Source organism: Blennius ocellaris (assembly GCF_963422515.1).
Source record: "Blennius ocellaris genome assembly, chromosome: 2".
NCBI classification, from domain to species: Eukaryota; Metazoa; Chordata; class Actinopteri; order Blenniiformes; family Blenniidae; genus Blennius; species Blennius ocellaris.
The window spans coordinates 11,006,505-11,028,095 of NC_137651.1; the positions used below are offsets into that span (position 1 = coordinate 11,006,505).

General features: G+C 40.0%; 1 protein-coding gene across 1 annotated transcript; it reads right to left on the reverse strand.

Annotated features, from left to right (window-relative positions):
• Window positions 1–7,492: 7,492 nt before the first annotated feature.
• On the reverse strand, window positions 7,493–18,170 carry calm3a (calmodulin 3a (phosphorylase kinase, delta)). Its single transcript, XM_080508551.1, has 6 exons — window positions 17,989–18,170; window positions 12,448–12,478; window positions 11,975–12,118; window positions 11,163–11,269; window positions 9,516–9,651; window positions 7,493–9,403 (listed from the first exon to the last, which is right to left on the reverse strand). Exons 1-6 carry the CDS (start codon window positions 17,989–17,991, stop codon window positions 9,375–9,377), a joined length of 450 nt encoding a protein of 149 aa, XP_080364677.1. The 5' UTR covers window positions 17,992–18,170; the 3' UTR covers window positions 7,493–9,374.
• Between the last annotated feature and the right edge of the window lie 3,421 nt (window positions 18,171–21,591).

The following is a 21,591-nucleotide window of genomic DNA, read 5'->3' on the forward strand; positions in this document are numbered from 1 at the left end:
ATTTTCAAATTCGAATGCTTACAGTGTTTACAGTTACACTGCAGATAAAATAAACCAGACTGTCACCTTTCAATAAACAGATAGAACCTCAAAACAAATGCAGTTGCAGTCACACACATTGCCCAAACCAATAGGCGATCTTGTGAGCATAACATCCAAGACACCAAGACCATAACACATAATACATTTACTCTGGTTCCTAAAATTATACCGTTGACATTTACTGTAATCAATTATTACAGAACAACCACAACATACAGAAGACCCTCTGGTCTGGTTGTGGTTTTATTGTTTGTTTGTTTGTTTGTCATGTTTCCTTGTTTTGTTTAACTCCCAATTTCTTGGTACTGCCTCAGTTTGTCGGACAATCTTTCAATCAGGTTGGCGGTCGAATCCTGTTGCCACATGTGGATTGGTCCATGTGAAAAAACACTGAACACAGAATTGCTCCCGATGATGTATCAGAACAGCGCATGGCGGCCATTATTACTGATGAACCAAAGTGAATGGTGGAACATGATGGATCATGGAAAGCATATGGAAACTCCTGCAAAGGGAAAAAAGTCCAAGGTGATCAGAGTCAGCTTGAAAAATCAGTCGATCAGTAGTAGCGTGTTCGCCTCCTGAAGTGAAGCTCTCTGTTTGTTCACTTTCTAATTGATATAGGGATTTTGGTTGTGTATGGAATTGCACAACATTTTTGAAATGTGACATCCCTGAAAGAAAAAACAAAAAGTCACACAAGTCAAGTTTTCTGCTCAACCTTGACATGACCTGCATGTAGTTTGTAAAGAGCATAAGAGTGATTGCTAAAAAGTAAATAAACTGGAAAAAATTTTAAAAAAAATGCACAAATATCCAACAGAAGCATCATCAGGATCTAGAAAACAATTAAATTTAGCCCTGTGGCCTCGTGGGAATATAGGAGCCTGATAGTAGGAAGGTGAAAATGAATTATTGAAGCAGCTCAAGCCTCTAATCAGAGACTTGGTATGACGATTCTACTTAATAATTAATTTTAATTATTAGGCCACATGTATGGTCAGACAGAAACTGCTTATAGATGGACTAGGGGAACTTTTTCATTGATCTCCCATCACCACGGCGTCAGATTGATTATGTATAGAGGGTTCTGTACCATGTCAAAATGGAATACTTGTGGCTGCTTTCAAATATGAACTGATAGGATGTGAAAATTACTCTCTGGGGGTCCGAAAAATAACCACAGAGACAACAATAATCTAATTATAACCTTGAAGATGTTGATACAAAGGTCTCAGCCATGTCTAATGTTGATTTTAGATTATTATAATTTTTTTAAATCTGAAAATAATCATTGATGCGAACAGACAGACATTGAAAAGGGGTTTACTGTACACGTGTGTTTGTATTATGTAGTTCCAACGGGGCGGAGCAATGAATTGATGACAGAGAGTTCACATTGGAACTTCGAACGTGGACCTTATGAATTCAAACACAAAGTGATCGGCTGCCACACCCACCTCACCCATGTTGTTACACAGTTATAACATAATGATGGGGTAATAACAATTACTGATGAAACAATAATAGAAACACAAAAACAGCAGTTATAACGACAACAAACTCCCTTAATTCCTTGTAGTAAACTTTTTCAGTGGAAACACAAAACCCATCTTTAATCTCTAAATGCAAGTCAAAATGAGTGAACAGAAAACTGGACACAAAGTAACAATAATTCTTAAAAGTAATAAACAAAAACAAACAAAAAACCAAAAAAAGAACCTGAAAACAAAACAAAAAAAAAACATTTTCAACAGAAAAACAAAACCTAAAAAGTGAGGAGTTCAGAGAAAAAAATAACCCCAAATAACTGTGGTGAGTGAGCTCTCTGCAATATACATACTTCAAACTTGTTCCGATCGCGATTTCTAATCCATCTGGCTCATCACTTTGCGGACGTCACAAAGATTACAGTTCATAGATGCCCAGCTGAAAGAGCCCTGTGTTTTCCTTCATCACCACAACTGATTTCATATTATGTGAGCTGTCAAGCCGCTACAGAGTGAAGACCACCAGCTCATTTGATGTGGTTGCCTCAGAGCCGGAGATACTGACCATATCTTTTCCAGAGAAACACTGAAGAGCGTATTACTCAATAACAAAATCTCTGTCAGCACAATAACCTGCTAGTCAGATGTGAAAATCCACAAATGAAATGAGGTGTCCTGTCAAAAAAGTGAGTCAACCTTTGGGCTTTTCCGCAACATCATTGATGTGGAAGCCAGGGATGAAAGTCTCTTGAGAGTTGAGGGGAAGTGATATTCTGATGAAAGAGAGTCGTTTTCAGGAAGAGAGACCACGTCTTTGAAGTCTCTTCAACTCTTTCTTCCCCTGGGAATGGTGGAACAGTAAATAATATTGCAATAATATTACGAGAAAATCGAGACGCCTGACGCTCATTTCTAATCAGAGGCTGAATACTGCTGGTAAAAGAAGCATGACTGCGCAGAGTACAGGTTGATTGGTGACTGAACGTCAAAGTCAGATTTCCATTCTTTTTAGACACCGCTCTATCAAATTGGGGGTTGCAAAGCAAAGCAGGAATTGATCCCACACCCTGGACAGATGTGTCCATCATAACCACACATGCGTAGGAAAAAGACTCAGAAAGCCCTGGCAAAGGATTCAAACCAGGGACATTCTGAGTGTGACACACGAGCGCTAACCACACCATTGTCCGACTCTTGTGCTATTGATTGTGACGAGAATAGAATCAAACATGCCTTTGTTTAATAATTAATCTTTACAAAGAAGCAACTTATCATCTACAGCCATGTTGTTCTGGGAGTGTTGGCACGGATACTCAGGGCTATACTGAAACCAAGTGTTATCACAACAGGGCAGTTACTGTACATGTGGGTCAACCTGTTGCTCCTACTCTATTGTGATCAAACTCTGCTGAAGGCGGCATACAGATTTGCTTGTTGAGGTAAAAGTGAACTCGGAACTGGGAATAATGTGCATGTTAAAGTATGGGGGAGGACGCAGCATAGTTTTGGGCCCCGTTGCTGGTTGCCATCATGGGAGGGAAACCTTTTTCAGTGTAACGAATGTGACCCTGAGATGGATAAGTTGTTATAGAACTTCCATGGAGAATATTGTGAGAACAGGTGGAGCTGTTAATTTGTTTTCCTTATTAATTACTTCTATTGCTTTTCTTGTACCGTCTCATTCTTTGGCGGTTTATCGATAAACATTTGTGATTTCAGTTGCATAAAGCTAAAACCCACGAGAGATTCTTACTGGCAGTAGTAGAACACTGGAGTCTGTGGGACATTTTCAAAAAAAGAGGATGTGATTCCCTGCTGAGCGTAACCATGTGTACGACCTTAGAAATAATTGTGGTCAGACTTTCAAAGCAATGATCATGATAACCAAATTCTCTTTGGAATATAAGCACTTGGAAAAAACAACAACCAAAAACCTCATTCCGAGAATCCCGAAAATATTGGTTAAATTCCTTCATTTAAAAAAAAAAAAAAAAAAAGGATGATAACCACATTATGAGAAAGTAAAAGAGACAAAAAGAAACTCAACATGAACCGTGAGTCAGTTTCAGGAACACTGACTGACGTTTCCTTTTTTACAAGGAAAGCAAGAGATTTTCACTTCTGCGTTTCTTCATCTCACCTCAGTCACATTTCCTGAGGTCTTTACTGGGCTGGATTTTTTATTTAATTTTTTACATTATGTTTACTTGTTAATTGCTTTCTTTGCTTTGTTTTGCGGTAATGTATAGGTGGGGGGGGGGGGGGGGGGGGGACGGTGCAAACAGACTGACTGGAGAGTGGATTTAATAAGCTTATGCTTCTCCTTACTCCTTTATGAGCATGATACGTTTTAAATGTTCTTGTTTGTGTGTGTGTGTGTGTGTGTGTGTGTGTGTGTGTGTGTGTGTGTGTGTGTGTGTGTGTGTGTGTGTGTGTGTGTGTGTGTGTGTGTGTGTCCTCTCCAGTCTTAAAAATGCAGTGTTGGGTGGACCTGGACAAAGTTTAGAACAGATTGAAACTTGTATTTTCGACGACTGTACATTTGATGTGATTTATTATCTTATTGTATTTCCTGTGCCACAATTTCCTTTTCCTGTTCATTTGTCTTGTCTGACATTGGCTGTAACACTTTTTTTTTTTTTTGTACCACGTAGTTGTTTTTATGCAATCAACACATTTGTATTTTGAGATTTCTTAGATATAAAGCATAGGGGTTGTGTTTTACATTTTATTTCCTACAGTATTCAGTCTGGACCTCATTTTATTCTAACATTTTTATTAATATGGCACAACTACTACATCACTTCTTTCCCCACTTTCTTTCTTTGTCCACTACAGTTACATTTTATGTCGAGACGAAGCAACATTCTTCTCATAATCACTTTGTGTCCTCGTCACCCTATGGCAACTCTCCCACATCTTGTAGACGTAAATATTGTCTCACACTGAATGGTACATTTTGGTTGAAACTTCAGTTTCTAGTCAATTTCACAAAGAAAGATGTTGTTGTCACGAGACATTGGGTTGGTCCAGATATATTGGCTTGTAACCGTTGGACAATTACATGCATTCCACACTGCTGCTTATATTATGGTTTATTTCTTTGTATTTTATTTCTTTACACACACATGTCTAAAAAAAGATTTTTACTGAGATAATTTTCAGCTTAAAACATACTTTTTGCATCTTTAACCATCAGCAATGACAAGAAAAAAAGACATGTCATAAAGGTCATGAACATATTTTCCCCATATTCAACGACGGTTAATAGATTCCACTTGCTGATTTGTATTCGGCTTTAGTTGGACGCTCGTAATCGGAAAGGCATATTTACTTCCTGTCGTCGTCACTCCTGTTACTAATCTGAGGTTTGTCATTAAAGTATATTTTATTTTCCCAAAAATGTCACTTATCCTTCATTGTGGTTATTGAGATGCAACAGTGTCATTTGTGGTTAATTTCCAACTCAGGATATATCCTGCAAACCAGAATTGGCCGCCAATTATTTAAAAACAAGTAAAGCTTTTAGTCACAGAGAGTATAATACTTATGATACATTCCTCCTCAACAAATCTCAGTGACCCAGAAGACAAAACACAACCAGGAATGAGTTGTTGAAAGGTGTGACAATGAAGTGATTTATTTGGTCGTAAAAGCTGCATTACACCGAGTTTACAGTGTGTTAATCAGCAAAGCCATAAACTGGAGTAACGTAGAAGGTCGTCTGGAGAATTATCTGACACCAATGTTTTCTACACCGGAGCATTATGATGGATAACACGTCACAATGCATATAAACACAGTGTGACTGCACAATTTAACAGTATTTCCAGATCTTTGGACAAATATTGTGTATAAAGTGTGCAAAAACCTTAACTGATCACTATTTTACTCCAGCGGTCAGGTTTATTGTGTGCTGATATACATAAACAGAAAAATAGAATACACTGTGTGCGATTAGTAAAATGTGTTCAGCCACATGCAAATTGAGATGAAATGCCAAGAAACACAAATGTGAATCAGCAAACAAGATGAAGTATGAGAGATTTTAGACAGCCAAGGATTGTACGCACAACCTACAGTGTTGCAACTGTACAACTATTATATCTAAAAATAGCTCCAGGTGTATTATTCAGGAGTCTGTCTTGCACAAGGCCTTTCAGATACAACTCGCCCTCCCCGTCTCTCTGGGCTCCTGTCATTGAGTTACACTGTGAAAAGTAGTCATAATAGTCATAATAACCAGGGTGGGTGTGGCGCTCAGCTCAAGCAAACATCGTGGACTTCTGCAAACACACTGAAACCTTTCCTCACTGCGTGACTCTTGATAAATGTTTGCATTTTAAGGCTGTATTTCACTTCCTCGACATGGCAGCTCAACTTGGCCCTTTGAGTGTCTCACACAAACCTTTTTTCCTGTGTCGACCAGACTTGCACTTAAACTCAAATCGCAGGTTGAATCAACAGCACCATCTGGTGTTCATGCCGCTGCAAGAGTCCCCCTGGCCTACACCAACTAAAAGATGTAGATAATAATGAGAATAACCTTGTAAAGTTTAATCGTTCATTTCTAAACGCATGAATAGCAGCAAGTTTCGAATATTAAATAAAAATTCAACTTGTGATGGTAATAACTACAAAAGTTTGATAAACTTTCAGCGCTTAATCTGGTTATGTTTGTTGCGGCTATGTGTGTGTGATTTCACAAGCTGAAATGAGGTAAAAGCACAAAAGTTATATCAACAACAAAAAATGTAAGTCTATTAAATCTATTAAAAACATGAACAATGTTATTTATACAGATTCCAGATTTTGCTACTAACATATGTACTGAATATTTTTCCTTACAAGCAGTATTGTTGATGGTTGATGTGGAATTCACAAGCAAGTCAGTCTTGGATTAATTTAAAAAGAAACAATTAAATTTTTTTTAGCTTATTATATAGATTAATTTACATTTTTATGTATGCTGATGGATGGATGGATGGACAGATATGCAAATGCATCTTGAAAAATTTGAATACAATGTAAAAATGTTGTTTTGCTTCAAACTGTGAAACTCCTGTATATTCTATATTTAAAAAATGTAATCCCACAAGTCAGGGAAATAATCCAACATAGTCACACATTTTTACATCTTTATCTCAATACATTTTTCCATCCAAAGTGGTGTATACTGCATAGCTAAATTGCTTTACTGTGATATTTAAAAACACCCTAAAAGTTTTTTTTAGGTCGACTTTTTTAAAGTCCTGCTCCACGCTCTTTGTAAGAATTATCCAGTTACTGCAGGAGTAACACAGATAAGCCTCTTCAGCGAGTCATTACACAACCGCCGGTTAATCACACCTGCGAGGCTGCAGACCGTACTGTCCTGCTGAGTGTGCTCCCGTTTCCCCAATTCATCTACTTAGCCACACGATTAGCGTGTCAGCGCACGTCCAATCGCGGCCACCTGGCCCAGATTGCCCCCCCCCTCCCATTGGTTCTTGATCCCGTCCGTCGGGGAGGGAGGCAGTGCTTCTCTTTGTGTCGGGGGTGTGAGCGAGAGGTCGCGGCCCTTGCTGACCTGGATTACCACAGGCTCCTGGAGCAATCTCATGAGCCACTAAATATAGCCTGTGCCTGGGATAGTTTCTCCAGTGAAGGGCTTTAATGACCTGCCCTGGCCCAATCTGGGCGTCTGGATGAGAGCTGCTCACTGGTGTGGCCACAAGCCCAGAAGAATAAATAGTGAAAAATCAGTGACGGGGCTTTGTGGTTAAGTTAAAAAGGAAAAAAAAAAAAAAAAGTTTTTAAATAAAACAAATCTTGATGTGTATGACGCTGAGCTGCTTATGGTTAGCACTTTCAATTCTAGGCATATGTATTCGGCGTGTGTGAATGACTTCCTGCGCTCTGTGTCAAAAAGATGGACGGAAGTTGAGGCGGGCGAAGACAGACTCACATTGGACACGTCATAGAAATGCAGGCAAAGTAAAGCTCAGTCAATTTATTGATTTATGGAAAATATATCACATCTTTACATTTTTGAGACACCTTCAGAAGTTAACAGTCCAGAAACCATTTACTTCCAAACATCACTCAAAGGTAACCAATTAAAAACGCCTCATATGCAGCAGTTTGTTTTGTTTGTTTTCAGTTGGGAGGAAATCCGAAGACACCCCAGCTTCTTAAATCTAGCCAACTGTTTGGAAAAAAAAAAAAAAAAAGAAAAGAAAAGAAAAAAGAAAAAAACAACGAAACCAATCGCACATCTAAAGCATCAATTCTTGGCTACAAACCCACTTCATCCCCATCTCATAGTCCCACTCTGATAGCCCAGATGAAACGCGTCACCCCCCTACCGCACGGAGTATTTGTGAATATACAGTATATGTATTCTGTTCAGTAAAACAGCAAGCAGACTGAAAGTTTGATCACCGGACTACAAGTTGAAGCTCAGACACCAACAAGGACGAGAAATGAGTGAAACACCGGAGTCGTTATAGCAGCGGCAAGTGGCATTTGGTTTCTTTTTAGAACAGAACGGGGTTTTTTTTTTGTTTTTGTTTTAAACATCCATGTGGTTTATACCAAAGTGCAAATATGTTCAACTGCATGTATTTTTATATGTTATCATTGTAAGTAGGTTTATTATAATCTAATGAACTACGAGTCTTGCGAGAAGGTTGAGGCTTTTTTTTTTTCCTTTTTCTTTTTTTCTTTGAGTAATATGGCACATTTCAAAAACCAAAGGAGAAAACATGTCACAGGTCATTTACTACGACAATAGGCAATGCAAACTTTACGACACACTAATATATATAGAGATATATTTTGTGACCAAAGTTTGTCATCAATACATTAATATCTGAGAACACATTTATAAAGCATTACATCAATAATGTATCGTCAGGTTATCTGAACAAATGTAATAACTGCAGTCCTCAAATTATGTTTTTACAAGAATCCTCCCCGAAGCAATTCCAACACACTGCTCTCCAATCAGTGCTGCGGGCGGAGTGACGCCCACCACTCGAAACAAGACAAAGATACCAATCCCACAGGGCAGACAACCTCCAGCTCCCATTCTTGTCCTCACTCTTCCGAGGTACACGAATGCTCATCTCCAGGCGAGCACCGAAAGAACACCCTACAACTTCAACTATTTGCTCCTGCAATAATCAATAGTGACACCAATTATACAGATATATCGCTATATATTTATGTATATGCCTCCAGTGTGTACACAGGTTGACCACTACCTCTGAATGGACCAGAGCCTCCTTGTTGCCACAAGAGAACGGCCACAGAAAGGGTGCATGCACAAAAAAAAAAAAAAAAAAGTACTGAATTTGGGTACGTGGAGAATCACCACTTGTGCAAAGGGAATTACTTTTGTTTTTTTTTTTCTTTTTCTATGGGAGACAAATCTGTCAAGAACTGAATAGCCAACTTCTCCAAACAAACTGTAGCGTGGTTTCCTTTCCCTCTGCCTTTTCAGTGTTGCTCTCTCCTCTAAATTAATCAGGCGCTGGGTGACTCAGCAGAATCTTGGTCTGAAGCACAGGGGCTTCAGCCCTCTTAAAGCTTGGTCCTTCAACTTCCACAAGGATTACTCTGTTGGTGTTTGCTAAACAGATACCTTTAGAAGTAGTTGGTGTACTGGAGCGCAATATTGCCAAATTCTACGATTGAGTGATTCGTTTGGGGTGGTAGGTTATGGTTTTGTAAATTGTTCCTCTTTTTTGTTTGTTTGTTTGTTTGTTTGTTTTTTCTTCTTCTTTGTCGTTTTGGTTCTTGAAAGACAGTGATCTTAGGGAGGACAAGCAACGCTGAGAGAAAATGTCAGTGTTCTTCTCACTTGGCAGTCATCATCTGGACAAACTCTGCAAGAAAAAAACACCACGGAGAAAAACAATTTTAGACGTGGGCCCGCAAGGTACGAGACCAACAGGATTACGTGCAGTCGGTCAAAAGGAGGAGGGGAAAAAAACTCACCCTCGTAGTTGACCTGACCGTCGCCGTCGATGTCGGCCTCGCGGATCATCTCGTCCACCTCCTCGTCGGTGAGCTTCTCCCCCAGGTTGGTCATGACGTGCCGTAGCTCAGCCGCACTGATGTAGCCGTTTCCATCCTGCAGGCAGGCCCCCCAAAAAAACCAAAACCAGCAGGATTAACATGAATTACACACAAAAAACAAAGAATTTTACACTGAAATGTTTGGATTTCTTGTCTGAATGATGACACGTTTGTGGAAAAATGTGCATTTGTGGGATGATCGCACACAAATAAGAGACATTCCTGTTGGATCAAGGAGACCTCATGTAGCAACGTTGTCATTTTTTTGTCTGTAACTTTTTTTTTTTTTTGCATTCCTGACTCCGCCGGGCTTTAGTAATAAAAACATGATTCAAGATTTGATTTGAAAAGCGTCACGGGATGCTGAACGAGAGATTAAAAACACGAGAAAACTGGTCGATATGTCGACACCCTCTGAAACACTTGTACGGGAACAAATCTGTACCCGTGCGTTTAGCAATCCGATTTCTCACAGAAGCCGCTCCTAAACAGGCTTCAGTATCCGGTACGTTTTCAGCAGAGTCGAGTTTCTGTTCCGACAAATGCTTGGCAAGTGACTGTAATCCCATTACTTCTGCCTGTGGCCGAGTAATGGAGCACTGTAACGCATTACTGTAACTGACATTAAGAGCTGCTTATGGAACAACCTTTTGCAAAATAACAGTTTAATAAACACTCAACTTTCACTTGTTGGACATTTCAACAGTTTTTTTGTTTTGTTACCCGTTTAAAAAAAAAAGAATTAGCTCCAAATTTCAGCACATCACTTGAAAGGTGAAGTTATCACATTCGGCGAATTAATTCTGTCATTCCGCTCGCCGCCAATTCGATGTGAAGAAAGAAGACATTACATTTTCTCGTCTATTGTGAGACGAGACGTTTGACTGAGTTGAATTCGAAGGCCGTTCGGTTGGTATTTTGCATGTTGCCCAGTGTACGTGTTGCTTTTCTTCTGGGTGTGAATGTGAGTGTGAGGGGGGGGGGGTCTTTCTCTCCGTGTTCGGTGTAATCTGCCTTCAGTTGGATAAAGCTGGAAAGAAGATGAATAAGCCCAGTCACAATGGGATAGGAAACATTCATCTCTTTCCTTCGTGCAATTTTGTGAAATAAACTATGTAAATGTGTTTTGCAATAACTGGTTTTTAATAGATTTATCGTGTAACTGTCATCCGTTATCTAATCGGACAAAATGACACTATTCTTTGCCTTTCTCTGAATTTCTTCAAAAAAAAAAACAACAACAAAAAACTTGATTCTACAGGAGAAACAGAGACTTACTATATTCTTCCCCTGTGAAGTCACACTGTTGATTTGAGTTTGCTTGTTTCGCCTCAATGAGTCGAACGCCAAACGGCTCGGAGAACTCAGACACGACGCGTTTCACTGGACCAGGTTGAGGAAAACTGAAGCGCATCAATGTTGCAGCTCAGTCGCACACAAATCCTGTTCTCTCCAAACATTGATGAATTCGTGGCTTTAAACGCATTTTTTTTTGCTTTGTCCATCACGTGGACGTGCGGCTCGCAGATGTGTCCTGTTTCCAGGCGACTTGGGACCCCGGCGTACCTTGTCAAAGACTCTGAAGGCTTCTCTGATCTCCTCCTCGCTGTCGGTGTCTTTCATCTTCCTGGCCATCATGGTCAGGAACTCGGGAAAGTCGATTGTCCCGTTTCCTAAATGCCCATAAAAAAACACAATTGGAGAAATTGTGGGTACTGTTAGTATGATGTAAATTCACACAAAAAAATTTTTTCTTTTTAAATCAAACAAATACCTGAAGTTTCATGAAAGGCAAACATAAAGACCAAACAATACTAGGGAGGTAAAGTAAATCCTCGTCCTTGTTCTCTTGTCCCAACAACCACTAGAAAAAGCAAATAGCACGTGGAATTCGCCTTTTATGGAGAAATAACCTTCTATGCTCACTTGCAGTTTTTTCTTCCTTTAACACTAAATGTTATTAGATAACAGGTACAGGATCGATAGAAATGTAGTGTAAATTGTAAATTATGACCGTTATTCTAATAAGTCTGGAACTTCCAAATGGATTTTTATTACATATATTAAAAAAAAATTTTTTTTTTACTTCTTTCAGACGGACTCCAAAAAGTCACAAACTTATAAAAGCCCATCTTGAAATAACAATTAAGTGCTGAAATTCTACATTATCAATAGGCGTCTTATAAAAAGGTCAGCAAGGAATCAGATGGGCGGAATCGACAGGAATAATTCCATCAACAGATTTGCCTGCACTCCCGTGAAACAATCTTTCCTTGGATACGGCTATCTGTTGCGTTTCCGATCCAATTTATTCTTTACTGGCGCTAGAAAACCTCCACAAGTCATTTTCTGGTGTCCTTGAGCTTTTCTCTCCTCACCGTCGGCATCCACCTCATTGATCATGTCCTGCAGCTCGGCCTCGGTGGGGTTCTGTCCCAGAGAGCGCATCACCGTCCCGAGCTCCTTGGTGGTAATTGTGCCGTCGCCATCCTTGTCGAACAGCGAGAACGCCTCCTTGAACTCTGGATTTACAGAAATAGCCCTGTTCAGTTTCCACGAATGCTCGATTCAATGCAGGCGATCGCTTTCGACCAGTCTGAGACAACAAGGCGACGCGCAAAGCCTGTAGAAATGCGTCAGTGTAAAATGCGAGACTTTACATTTCAACAATAAGCTGGAATTAAAAAAACCCCGCTGACCAACATTTTAAAGACTAGTCATGTGGACCAACAGCATTGCTGTCCCCCCAAACCTGTGGTTCACTTCATCTTGGAAGTTTCTTTGGCTTGGTGGTGAATTTGAGGCGCTGCCACAGCAAAAACAAACCAAACATGGTGAGGTATGCACTCACCAGCAATCTGCTCCTCAGTCAGCTGATCAGCCTGTGGACAGAAGAAAAAAACACGCGCCGATAAAACACAAACAGTTCATCATCTCTTGCAGCGCTGCAGACTGTGTGTATATATATATATATATATATATATATATATATATATATATATAAATGCCAGGTTGAAAAGTCCAAACTGCAAAATCAAGCTGGCAGCTTTTTTCTGCTCAATGTTTTTTTTTTTTTTTGGGGGGGGGGGCTGCCCATCTGTCAAAGACTAATTGTGCGTGGGTATGACTTGAAAAATTGTCCACACAATGAGCACAGAGATCAAACTTCCGGCAGGCCTAATGAGGAGCACCTGCAGCCAGTTCCACTGTGCGAGCAACACGAGCCGCGCTGCCAATGCAAATATACACTTGACAAACTAATTCCAACCACGCTTGTGGTCTCATCCGGCAGCTGGAGCCACACTCTTACCTTCCGGCGGAGCGAAAGGCTTTTGTTTATCGGAATTAAAAACGTACTAAATTGCTTCTCGACCTCGCAGCCCTTTGTTTGAAAGGGTACTGCATCAAGGGCCGATTAATGTGGCAATTATCTCCCATTTACAGCAAGCTTTTGTCACACGAGAATATTGTTCTGTTCGAGGAAATGCGAGACGAGTTGGATTATTGGGGGTAAAGTCATAAAAGGGGACGTCCTCATGCTGCTTGCTGAAAGTGGAGTTACGTATCTAGGTAACCGTGTATCTAGTTGGCTGTGGGAGCCTGTTAATTAAAGGGAACCTGGCACATATACAACACAACAAATGGTCTTATTGAAATTTGAATACAGCAAAACGTGACAAAAGACTAAATTGACAGCAGGTTTAGGGAAACTTACTAGGGAGGAAGTTCAACTGGATAGAATCTGCACTCACTGATGGCAGCTCAGTTTTCTGTGTTAATCTGCTTGGGATGGGCCGCACAGCACCGTAGAGCTTTACAGAGTCGAATCTGCGTCGCTTTCTTTTCAGGGAGATGTATCCTCCATGAAATAATATCGGAGGATAAACTGTGAATAATGTTATTTAATCGTGTTTCCAGGTTACAAATATTCTCCAGGACTTTGTGAAGAATTTTAACTTGAACTTTTGACATACATTTTTTGGAATTTTACATGAGGTGGAAGGAAAAGAAGAAAAAAAAAACTACACTCTTTACATACCGAATTAATTAATGTTACAATTTCATTCTTTCATCAGAGCTTTTACGAGGCCTGTCTAAGTCAATCTACATGCCCACTTCAGGCTGAGAAAGTGTGATGAGGGACGAGTATAAATACTCCACCGCCCGAAATACACACGTCTGCTATAATTAGTGAGACACGAACAGGGTCGCCAATGTAGCACACTGAATATCACTGCGACTAACCACCTCTTTGTGCCTTTTCTTACTCCAAACGTCAGGCTCAGTTCAAAAATAATAAGCTAACCTCTGAGACAACTGTTGCTTGACGGTACTGGCTGCTTTGCGGCGTCCCGCATAATGACTGTTTGTATAACTGCTGCATTACAAAGAGCCTATTAGTTCACTGGTGACAATCTGATGTGATATTAACACACACCCCTAAGGATGCTTTAAATGTGATTCAATCACAGGTCGGAATTATAACTCATGTGACTGTCGAGGTAAAGCAAATTAAATTAAAAATGATGTTTCTTATTAATGGCCATGTACCCTGATACTGGCGTGAAAGAACAACAGAGTCACACACACACAAAAAAAAAAAAAGAATTTGCCCTTTCTAACCTTAGCACTTATGTAGCTGGAGGTGCTGGTGAAGCCATGTGTTCTCCGAGTCAGTTTCAGTGAGTCACCATGTTGGTTGGAGGGTGGGGGTGAGTGGGGATAAGGAGTGGGGGGGGGGGGGGGGGGGATGCAGACTATCCACTGTCCACTGACAGCCAGCTCAATGGTGCTGAAGCAAGCAATGTCTGGATCAGAGCTGAGCGCTGGGAGGATTTACGTGGCTGCTAAGAAATGGGCTCAGCCCAACAGGACTGAAGCCTTTCATTTCGTCAGCGGAGCACCGATTATGTTGCATATTCTCGTGTTGGAGAGCATTGCAAACCACAGAGGCTGCAGGTAGAGCGGTGTTTTTTGGGTTTTTTTTGCAGATTCGGACAGTTTTTGTGTGTCGTTCAAATGATAAGGCGCAACCACCACAGACACAACTTAAGCCACAGAGGGAAGGATAAATACTTGCTGTGCCACAATAGATCCCCAAAATCCAAGTTTTCAGGCATAAGATGTTCCTATTGAATCAGCGTGTCAAACAGTGAGCTCTCTGGTCGTCACTTTGATCGATCAACGCACACTTTTCTCATACGTTCATAGTTCATGTTCCTCGTGGAGGAATCTGAGATATGATGCGACATTTCACTCCTCTGGACACCCCTCCAGGTAACTGCTGGAATTACTGACCATGTTTGTATGTCTTGATCACATTTCATAACAATGGTTCTTTTTTTTTTTTTTTTTTATCTGCCCCTGACAGCATCAGGCATTGAGGTCGGTGTCAAACTACAAAGCAAATTTACTCCAACCATTTGAAAGTACGGTAGTTGAGTCAAATGCGATTCTCTGCTGCTGTATGTCGGTGGAGCTCGTATCTGCGGTGAGGTCACGCGACATTTTCATGTCCCGAGTTTGTATACTTACGTGGCGTGTTGCTATACGTGAAAATAAAATGTATTGGAATGATGTCTGAGGAAGACAAGATAAATAGCACAGAGGCCCACCATGGTAGCAGGAATCCAACTAAGCCTTGAGACACACCTGCAGGCCTGGTGCAGCTACAGCACTGCTGTGGCAATCACATATTGATAAGATCTTTATCATCAGACAGGTCTCCACATATTATCAAACATTTACTTTAACAGGTGAATAGTCCCTGCTCAGTAGTGCCAGTCACTATTCTAATAAACCTTACAAAATGGCAAGTTCCCCCTTATATGACATTATCTTGAAGAAAAACCTTTACAGGGCACTTCATTATTTACAGTGACGATGATTCACACGCCAGTTAAATGTGTTGGCTTATTGACATGAATAACTTCTTCAGGTCACCATGTGAGAAAATAAACAATATCTGGATATCCTTGTTGGCCCGCATGCCGATTTATGCAGGTATACAAGTGGTGATGATGCTCGACTTTGCTGGTTATAGCAAGGAGGGCGGAATAATATACGATGTGCAGGGATGCACGATAAATATCGGTACCGATGACTATGGGCCCGATATTGGAGAAAATTGACGTAGCACTGACAAGTCCAATAATGACATTTTTTCTCATAAACTAAATCCGATTTTTAATTCTGAAAAAGACGTGATTGCCGTATGCAGTAAGCATACGAAGTCTAACAGTTTCGACATATCCAACCTTATTTGCCAAGTGTCACCATCAAAAGAACGATGTATATATATATATATATTACAAGCAGCAAAGGAAGAGTCGAGAGCATCTGGTCTTGTGCCCATTGATATGGCATTTTAAAAAACAAAGCCATTTGAGAAAAACGACCCAAGGGCCAAGGCAATTAACGGAATAACTGCCGACTTTATGGCGCTGGACGACCAGCTGCTCTCTGCAGCTGAAGACCCAAGATTTTGCCATCTTCTCAATCATTTGGAGCCTCGCTACAAACTTACAAGCCTTCCATCTCCTGTGAGAACAGTAATGCACTTTATCTTTGCACAGTTTACATTCTGGAAATCTTTTTCATTTTGCATGGATGGTCATGCTTTTTCTTTTTGCATTTTTGTTCTTTAACATCTTTTATTGACTGATGCAGCTGAGGGACGCAATAATAAATGTCTTTTAGAGTCATAAAGATTCTTGGTTTACTTGTGATTACAACACCAGTGATGTCTGTTTGCCAGGGGCAGAGTTATAATGTTAAATTCATCTTTACTCACTACGTCTTCGCCTTTCATTAAGTCCGGTTAATGGTAAAATGGTAAGTGGATTTTACTTATATAGTGCTTTTCCACTGTTTGAGCAGTCCCCAAAGTGCTTTACATTGTTCATCATATTAACACACATTCACACGCCAATGGTTGCAGCGGCCATGTAAGATGCTCAATCCATCCATTGGGAGCGATTCGGCATTTGGTGACATGCTCAAGGACACTTCCGACATGTGGACAGACGGGGATTAGAAACTGCAACATTCCGATGGAGAGATGACCTGCTCTGCCACAGCAGCTCCAGGTGTGTACGTAAACTATTCGAAAGGTTATCAGTGCAGAGACGCAGGAAGTTATCAGTTGTAGGTTGGGAGGGGAAACAAAAAAAAAGAAAAAGTTAGTGTGCATCCCTAGATATGTATAGATGTCAATCTTAATGTATGCATCTTGAGACTTGCTCCCTTTTGTTGATAACGTTGCATCTACGTGTATATATGCATCCTCCTTCACATCTTTTGCAACAGTTCGGTTGCTGAAGGCTCGTGTCTCAGGCCACAGGGAGCAAAAAGGATTGAGATTGATTGGACCTCTGTTCCCATTTTGGAGGGTGCACTGCGGGTCCTGAGAGCCTACTGCACCAAGCATGGTTTGGTTCAATGCGGGGAGGAGGGGTGGTGAGGAGGATCATTCGGCAGGAGCAGAATGCGGCTCGACGTTATGGCGCAATACGTAACGGAGGAGGGGGTGGTGTCATGGTGGCAGAGAGAACAGTCAGTCCACGAGAAGAAGAAGCAAAAAAAAAACCAAAACTGTTGCAATCTGGTGGTTGAAAACCGCAAAACATGACTAACGGTTGTCGCCGTAGGCGAGCTGCAGACGAATAACACGGAGACTGTATTTGAGTGCAATCGGGGATCATTATAAGCCTTGGTTTTTTGTTTTTTTCTCGCTTGTTGCGCATGTCCAACTACTGACAACACAGCGCGTGCCGGAGCCACACTCCCAGTGCCGCTCGAGCAACAGTAGCCTGTGTGGGGTGACAAAATGGTAGTTAGCAGAGGCAGTTAGCCGGGATGTCTTCCTTGTAAGATTAACGAGACACACTCGCAGTGGACGGTCTATTTTTACACCCTCCACCAGCTCCACCACCACCACTACCACCACCACGCCCACTCCCCAGCCAAGCGAACGACATGAAAAAAAAAAAAAAATGCTGCAAACCTTCCTCGGGAGTGTTGCAAAATGCAAATGAAGCCAGGTTGTGTCAAAGCAGCAGTGGATCGTCTCACAGCATCGTTCACAAGGCAGATACACACACGGAAAACGAGTTTCTCTCATCGGCTGCACTGAAATATCAGCCCGCAGAACATGAAGCGCGACGTGCAGCGTCCAGCGGAGGCTCCTCTGCCAGTGGATAACGTTAAGAAGCCAATGTAGAACATTTCTACTCGGTCTACATGTCAGCGAGCTGATTACGTGCTTTAAATATCACGGATGACGGCCGTATGGATCACTCGGTTGCCGTTATTCTCTCGCGGCGGCTCACAAATCGATGCTAACGGGTGCTAAGCTAGCGGTGCTAAAACACGTCGGCGACGTTTCACTCACCATGGTCCCGGTGACTTCTTTAGCGCCGTGAAGAAGAATAAAACCTCGATGCGACACGTGTTAAACTCGGTGGAGAGTCGGCTGCTCTGATATAGAGATTAAAAGGTAACGGACTTGAGGGGGGGAACTGTGTGAGGCGCGTATCTTGGTGTTGCGGCGGAGTTGGCAGGTGTTGAGGCGCGTTCTGCTCCTTACACAGGACGCGTTCACGCCTCGCGGGAGCGCGCACGGCTGGCTCGTCATGACACTTTGGTTGAGCAGCAATTAATTGTAAGCGCTACAGAATCTAGAATGTACAAATTACTTTGAAAACATTCAATAATGATATGGCAAGATCAAGTAGAAACATGAACGTGCAGTGAACGCTGCAGCTTTTATCGTTATTTATATAGTTATATATTAACAGTACATACAAGGCAAGATACAAAGAATGCTTTTAGAAAGAAAAGGATGGCAAGAAAAGAATGGCAAATATAGCTTAGAAGAATTCAAATTAGTCAAAAGGAAAATGGTACTCATAGGAATAGGTCTTATGAAATATGTCTTAACAAAACACTAAAAAGTACAAAATTTAAAGACTGAGCTGATGAAAACTGATGTGTAATCACAAATAATTTTACTCTATTAATCTATATAATCTGAAAGGGAAATATCATACATGTATGACAAAACAAAGCTCAAAAATAATTTTTTACCAGGCACATTTCCATTACATTTACTTGGATTTGAAATATTATTTATGCACTAAATTGCAATCTTGCTGGACTAATATTGGCCAAAATGAATGAACTGTGCTTAACCTCAGAAACAAGATGATGTAAAGGAACTGATATTTGACAAAACTCGCCTTATGAAAGGTAATACAGTCCTATAATGATAAATGGCCTGTATCCATGTCAGACATATCTTAGAATTCCCTTTACTCACCTGGTTTAATACATTTTGTGGACATTTTTTCTTCTCAAATTTTCCGGAATTCTACGGACTTAATTTTTACTTGACTCGGTTCCTGTTACTAATGAAAAATGACAAATCAGTATAGCTGTTTCAGCAGCCTCTACAGTCTTGCGGTGTGCGCGCTCCTCCAGACATGCAATTCGAGGAGATGCAAAACTCATCATAACATGCGAAACCTCATTTCAGCGGCGTGCTTCGCCACAGTTTGACAGTTGTATCCCTCCGCCGTCACTCAGTGCGCCTGTGGTCCTTCACAGGAAGTCAATGCGTCGTATTGACCCTAAAGATTTATTTGGCATTTGAGAAAGCAAGGGGGGTGCGTGTGAAGTAAACCTGCCAAATTGAAGAATGTGCAAATGATTATATTTAAACCATCTAATAAAAATAAATAAATATATATATATATATATACAGTATATATCCAAGAGGATTGATATACAGTAGTATCCCTTAACGTGTCATTAAAATTTAAAAGGAATTATTATATTATATTATATTATATTATATTATATTATATTATATTATATTATATTATATTATATTATATTATATTATATTATATTATATTATATTATATTATATCACATCATATCGTATTATATTATATTATATTATATTATATTTTATTATATTATATTATATTATATTATATTATATTATATTATATTATATTATATTATATTATATTATATTATATTACATTATATTATATTATATTATATTATATTATCACTGCCTCACCAACTCCAGTAGTATTTTATATTTCCTGAACTTAAATGTGGTGTTGTGATTGTAAAATATGTTGATGAGGATTCACTGTGAAAATTGTGACTTTTCGTTGAAGAGCGTCTTCGTAGCAGATCTCTGAACGATGATCTGATATGTCGGGCCTGACAGACACACTGGTCCTAGCTGACTGCAGGCCCACACTGGAATCTGACACAGGGTCAATTACAAAGTGACTGTGACTTGTGGTTTTACTGAGGGATGGGAGAGTGGGGACTCTGTTGACATTTTTGGCAAATTCATGTCATATTTCTGCCTGATATTTGCTTTTATCAGAGGTTGGAGAAGGAATGGCAGACAGGATCAAGATCACCTCTTCCAAAACGTTTTCTCCTTCTTCTGTGTTTTGGGAGTTTATGTCCAATTTGTAATGAACACTGGTACAGCAGTGTGTGTCTCGTCTGAGTGTATTTTCGAAGGAAAGTACCACAATCATACTTTACACTCTACATGTACTGGATGTCATGTGGCTTTGTTATCTTTGTGATTTACAGACTTTCCAGCAGAGGGAGATATATCTTCATTATTGTTTGTTGGGTTGAGTGAGCTGACGGAGAGAAAGCACAATATTCAATCAAAAAAGTTGAAACGGCCTATGAGATAACAGGCCTCAATCAAATTTCTACACCCGATGTTAACTAATGGATGATTTAATATTCAACACAACAAATACAGCATTAAAAAAAACTGTATCAATGCACTTGATGAAGGTGTCTGATTCTCTGAGCTTACTTACATTTTATTGCTGTAAACATGGAGTACATTTCTCAATTTCTTCATTTAGATGGACAGAAAAAAATATCAACTTTGACACTGGAGAGTTTCAACAGCTGATCAGGCCCTTTGATCTGTTGAGATGATAAATAAATTGAACCCAGTTCACAAGCAATTCACTTGCAGCCAATTTAAAAAATATGGTCTACTGACGAAAGTTGCACTTGACCATCTATCTATCTATCTATCTATCTATCTATCTATCTATCTATCTATCTATCTATCTATCTATCTATCTATCTATCTATCTATCTATCTATCTATCTATCTATCTATCTATCTATCTACAATGTGAAGTATGAATGTCTTGACAAACATGGCCAGAAAGAAATTTTTCCTCTTTGCAATGTGGCTCCTCCCAAGCATACTGGTGGATCCATTGCAGTCAAGATACCAGGCTCAATGTTTAGTCTGGAGGTCAGACATCTTGGCCAGCCATTAAGGAATTAGTAATGACTTGCCTGCATGTGAAATATTATGTCATGTCTGGGGTTGGCTTCAACTGAGAGACATTGTTTCCAGTAAATTTAAAATTGTCCATTGAAAACTGATTTTAGCGCAACTATGCATGCAACCACTAACACTGTAAGTGTTTTGAGGTGTAAGTTAAAGGGGTAAATCATCAAACACTGTGCTTGGTTAAGGCTGATCGTGACCGGCAGCAGGGAAATCTTAGAAACAACACATGACTCACAAAATGAAATGCAGACAGAGCTGAGAAAAAACAAACAAAAGGGAGAAAGAGAGTTAAATGGTTAGGAGAAGGTCATCATGGATGATGACGTGTGAAGAAGGCACATTTTACAACAAAAACAAACTCAGCCAAATATGTCTTTCTAAGGGAATTTGTTTTTTGCTGACAATTTATATTTAATGAAACTGTCACTGTGCGTAGTTTAGTGACATAGATTCTCCTTGGTGTTATAGATATCTGTCATATTTGCAAGCCATGACAAATATGCAACATAACTGAAGGAACATTTTGTCTAATTTCTTATTGAATCATTCAGTATTTTCACTGAAAATATGCTTTTGTTTTGAATAAATCTTTTGATTATTAAGTCATATTAATAAATATTATTACAA